The sequence below is a fragment of the Vombatus ursinus genome, unplaced genomic scaffold, assembly GCF_900497805.2.
Source record: "Vombatus ursinus unplaced genomic scaffold, bare-nosed wombat genome assembly UNPS02015030.1, whole genome shotgun sequence".
Taxonomy (NCBI): Eukaryota; Metazoa; Chordata; class Mammalia; order Diprotodontia; family Vombatidae; genus Vombatus; species Vombatus ursinus.
Window position 1 is genome coordinate 3,646,467 of NW_020954808.1, and position 5,290 is coordinate 3,651,756.

Genomic DNA, 5,290 nt, shown 5'->3' on the forward strand with positions numbered 1-5,290 from the left:
TGGGCAGGGCCCAGCCCCCAGGGTCTGGAACAGAACAAGCTCATTCGGTGTTTGCTGTAGCAAACACGATAGCTCATCAAAGAAAATCAAGCTGCCTCCTTTTGAAGGTTAATAAAGTGAGGGCCAGAGAAGGCTCAAAGTCTGAGTCAGGATTCAAACTCGGGGTGTCACAGTTAAAAAGCCAGCTGTCTTTGCACTACCATGATGTGCGGGCTTGGCAAGCTGGTTCTCGGTGCCCCACTTCTGCTCCTTGACTAGGGTTCTGAAGGACCTGGCATCCATAACCTCTTTTCTCTTCCAACCTTGCCCTGGGTTGCATCACTCAGGTTGGGAGGGCCAGAGGGGCAGGGCTTCTCCAGCTAAGAGCCTCAAGGCTCCTGGGGCCTGCCCAACTGGGAGGCACCGAGGGACCCACCCCACTGGGAGGCCCAAGTGTCCAGTGCCAGCTGGGCAGGGGCGGGGCTTCCACGTCTCTCCCAAGGCCCGAGGATCACCAGCCCTCCCTTCCTCCACCCACCACTGTCGAGGTACTAGAGGGGAGATGGGGAACCTTCAGAAAGCCACTGGCCAGGTACAGAAATGGCACCCCAGGAACCCCACTGGGGGTGAGCAGGCAAGAGACACTGTAGACCTGGGCTCAGGCTCTCCACTTACCTCTGCCTGGCTGTGTCTCTTGGCCTCGATTTCCACCCCTGTAAAACGAGGAGGCCAGGGCTGGACTAGAGGGGCTCTCCAAGGCCTCTTTCAGCCCAAATGGTCTATCTCTGATTCAAAAGCTCTTGAGATCTAGAGTTGGAATTTTAGCCCTAAAAAGCCCTGGGACTTTCAAAGCTCAGGGCCCAGACTCAGGCACCAAGAGGAGACTGGGAAAAGAAGACAAGGGGCCCAGGAAGAGACTGACACCAAGGGGAGAAGGCAGGGGGCAGGCCAGGTCCACAACTTTATTGGGAGCTCCAGGTACACACACATGTACATATGCGCACGCGTGCGCGCACGCACACACACACACACACACACACACACACACACACGCAGGCTTGTTCACATGTTCACAGCATCACTGCCATGACAGCACGGTTACAGGGTCCATGGCACACACACAGGGGCCTCCCCTCCTCCTGATTCCGGCCAGGGTGTGGTCCCACCGTCCCAGACGGTAAACTGCTGGGGAATGGGGGGAGGAGGACAGAGGGGCGGGGGCTGGGGGTGGGTGTCCCGGGCCCGGGGACCACCTGGGCCCCCTCATTCCAGCGACTGCAGCATCAAGAGCTGTTTGAGCACCTTCGTCTGGCTCGTCTCTCGGATCTCGCCAGCCAGGAACATCTCATCCACCACTGTGTACACCTGCAGAGAGAGACAGGGAGGGAGGCAGGGCTAGAGGGCAGGCAGCTGGCCTTGAGGAGTCCCTAGCTTCAGGTGCTTGCTCGGTAGGGAGGAGAATCCGGCTCTCTGGGCCTCCCTCAGCCTCAGGAGTCCCTACCTTGTAGAAATTGAAGACGAGGTCCAGTTCACAGACATTGTGGAAATACTCGTTTAACACCTAAGAGGCAGGGAAATAGAAGCAAAAAGGGGCTGACTGGAAGACAGCATTGTTAGAAGGCAAGGGCAGCTCTCCCCTTCTCCTCCCCCCACCTGGGGGCCTGGCTGACCCCCACCCTCCTCCCATCTGAGGGTCCCTCTGAGCAGCCCCCAGGCCCACCTCCACGAAGTTGTGGATGGCCTCCAGGTAGGCCAGGTTGTTGTCATTGACATCCACACAGATGCAGAAGTAGAGGCCGGCGTAACGGCGATATATGATCTTGAAGTTGCGAAACTGGAGGCAAAGGGGCACAGAAGCCAAAAGTCAGGGCAGCGCCCACTGCAGCCAGCTCACTCAGCAGGCAAAGGCCCAGGGGCAGAAGGCCTCCCCTGAGGTCACCCAATGGAGGGGGGCCGAGCCTGGCTCACGGCATCCACTCCTTCAGCTGGCCAAGAGGCAGAGGCATAGGAAAGGAGGGAGAGAGAAAAGAAGAGGAAAGACAGAGGGAGGAAGAGGAGAGGGGAGAGGAGAAGGGAGGACGAGAGCGGGGAGGGGAGAGGAGACGAGGGGGGAGAGGAAAGGAGGGAAGGAGAGGGGAGAGAGAGAGAGAGAGGGAAGAGGAGAGGAGAGAGAGGGAGAGAGGGGGGAGAGGAGGGGAGGGAGGATGGGAGAGGAGAGGAGAGAAAGACAGGACTGGGACAGAGAAGAAGAGAGAAAGAAACAGGGACAAACCAGAGACAGAGACAGAAGCAGGTAATATACAATGATGGACCAGTGGGGCTAGAAAGAACCTCCGAGACCATCTCAAACAAACCCCTTTATTTGACAGAAAAGGAAACCAAGGCCTGGGGAGATCACACAGTGATTCCAAGCAGAGCCAGGCGCAGAAAGCAGGTCTGGCTGGGCCCTCTGCACTGCCTCAGGCTTAGAGGAAGACCTACAAAGAGCCACAAACAGACCCAGAGAGACCAGAACTCCTACAAGAGAGCAGGACGAAGCTTCCAAATCCTCTAGTGAGCCTTTATTCTGTGCACAGCCACCTGGCAAGGTCTGTGGAGGGGCTGAGCCTCTGGACCCCAGCCTGAGGCTCGGGCTAGACAGGTCCAAGGACGACCAGTCTGGCTTGACTTTTACAGGTGAGGAAACAGAGACCTGAGCGGGGCAGTCTGGAGTGACGCTCAAGACCTTTCCTCCTCCCTGTGCTTAGAAGCTGCGGCCGGTCCGGCCTCCTCCCTTTTGCTTGGCTGTTGTACCAGCCTGGTCCGGCCTCCTCCCTTTTGCTTGGCTGTTGTACCAGCCTTCTCGTAGGCTGCTGAAATCAACAGCTAGAAGAGTTCTGGGACCACAGAAAGACAAAGCAGCCAGTCACCTCGTCCACTTTAATCCCCTCAAAGACGGAAGAGAGGGGATGTGACTCATTCAGTATCCCAGTTTAAAATAGGAAAGGGCCCTGGCTTTGCAGGCAGGAGGATCTGGGTTCAAGTTCTGGCCCTGCCATTCGCCACCCTTGGGACCCCGGGCGAGTCCCTCAATTTTCTGGGCTTCCATTTTCTCATCTATAAAACGAAGGAGTTCAACTAAGTTCAATTCAACCAGCAACGCCAGACACAGGAGGCGATCCAAAGGCAAATATGACTCAGCTCCTGCCCTCAAGAAGCTTCCATTCTCCTAGGGGAAACAGCACGTACACAGTACAGTATACAGAAGGCCTGGGTTCGAGTCACTGGGGTGCTCTAGCCTGGACGGGCAGCACCCTGGCTTCCTGGGCTGGTCCCCATGCCCCTCTCACCTCCTGCCCCTTCCTGTGCTCCCCGCACCTCCCAGAACGAGCCCCAAGTTCCACCACCCCATTTCTGGGGCAGTGACAACTGTCTCATCTTTGGAGATGGACCTGAAACGCCTTCATGGCCTCCAGGGCTTGCCGTGGGAGCATCGCGCCCTCGTGTGGCCCAACGGAGAACTACAGCTGGGCTCTCCAGGCTGAAGAGGCCTTGGGGACAGGATGGTGGGGGAGTCAGAGGGAAGAGCCCGGAAGCAGGGACGGGAACCTCCAGGGTGGACATGTGGGGAGCCGCAGAGGCCTGAGCCCTCCCTCTTCTCCCTCCAATGCTGCTATTTGATACTCGAGGCCGTCCCCTACATTTTTCCTCTCCACGGTCCTCTAGGGTCCAGCCACACCGGCCTTTTGCTTTACCTCATAAACGAAACTTCATTTCTCATCTCCATGTCTTTGCATGGACGGTCCCTCATGCCTGGAATGCCTGCCTTCCTCACCTCCGCCGGTAGAACCCCTGGCTCCTCTCAAGCAGTGCCTCTTCCAGGAAGCCTTCCCTCCTCCTCCTGCCCCGAGGTGGGGATACCTTGTGGTCTAAAGTGCCTCTCCGTACCCTGTATCTTGTAAAGCTGTGCTGACATACATAATCTTCTCCATAGAATGTAAACTGCTTGAAGGCAGGACAAGTCTTGTGTTTACTCTATGAACCCATGGCACATAATAATGAAGATTCACAGGGCTAGTATTACACTAGTGCCAGGACAGGAGAGGATCCACAGACAAACATGGCTCAGTCTCTGCCCTCAGGAAGCTTCCATTCTCCTGGGAGAAACAAACATGTACACAGGAAAGTATACAGAAGGCCTGGTTTCAAATCTTACTAGCTGATTGCATTACAAGTATTATCCCATGTGATTCTTACAACAACCCTGCCAGGTAGGTGCTATTGTCATTATCCCCATTTCACAGATGAGGCAACTGAGGCAGAGAAAGGTGAAGAGACTTGCCCAGGATCATCAGGAAGTAAATGGCTGAGGACTGATTTGAACTCAGGTCCCCCTAGCGGCTCTAATTCTTGTTGAAAGAAAGATTGATTCTGGATCTTTTAAGGGGCATCCTCCAGCATCTGCCTGCAGCTTCCACTGATGGTGGTCCACGCCCCTCTGGGGAGCTTTGAATTTGGAAAAACGTTTCCTTACAGAGAACCCAAATCTGCCAGTCAGCAACACCCACATAGGGTCAAGCAAAGCACTCCTTAAAGACTTTGACCGTGCCCCCTGAGTTTTCTGGTCTGCAAGGTACACACCCCTAGTGTTGTCCCCAGACCTCTGTCTGGTGCACTCTCTGGCCCTCTCATCACCATGGCGACGCCGCCCCTCCCCTAGGATGTGCGCCTCCTTCTAACAATAATAACTAACATTCATGTAGATTGATTTTAGGCTGGCAAAGCCCTTCACAATATCATCTCATTTGAGCCTCACAACAACCCTGGGAGGGAGGAGCAATTATTATCCCCATTTTACAGATGCAGAAACTGAGGCTGAATTGAACTTCCTGCCCCACCCAGCTGCCTTATCGAGGAGGTCCTGAGGTGAGGGCTGGGGGAGCAGGCTGAGGGGAGAGCATTCACCTCCACAAAATTGGTGTGCTTGGCATCCCGGACTGTGACCACAGCATGGACCTCCTCAATCAGCTTTTGCTTCTCGTCATCGTCAAACTGCATGTACCACTTGGCCAGGCGCGTCTTGCCTGCTCGGTTCTGGATGAGAATGAATCGGATCTGAGAAGAAAGAGGAAGCCGTGAGCCCGGGAAGGGGTGGGGGTGTGGGCAGAGTCAGAGGTGGCAAAGCCTGGAGGGGATGTGCTCCTGAGGAATCCGGGTCCTTAAGCCATCCAGGTTACCTCCCCAATGGAATCTGCCACAGCCTCCCCCCACCTTGGGCCTGGGGGCACCCTGGGGGGCGGATTTCTGCTGGACCTGAGTCATCCTGCTCAGC

The 5,290-nt window shown here is 55.8% G+C and overlaps 1 protein-coding gene across 1 annotated transcript in view; it reads right to left on the bottom strand.

Moving 5' to 3' along the window:
* Positions 1–909: 909 nt before the first annotated feature.
* The window catches only part of LOC114030907 (AP-2 complex subunit sigma-like), a 5,198-nt gene continuing 817 nt past the window's right edge, over positions 910–5,290 (bottom strand). Inside the window, 4 exon segments of the mRNA XM_027845832.1 lie at positions 910–1,344; positions 1,481–1,540; positions 1,700–1,813; positions 4,924–5,073. Coding sequence (XP_027701633.1) covers positions 1,243–1,344; positions 1,481–1,540; positions 1,700–1,813; positions 4,924–5,073 — 426 coding nt within the window. The 3' untranslated portion in view covers positions 910–1,242.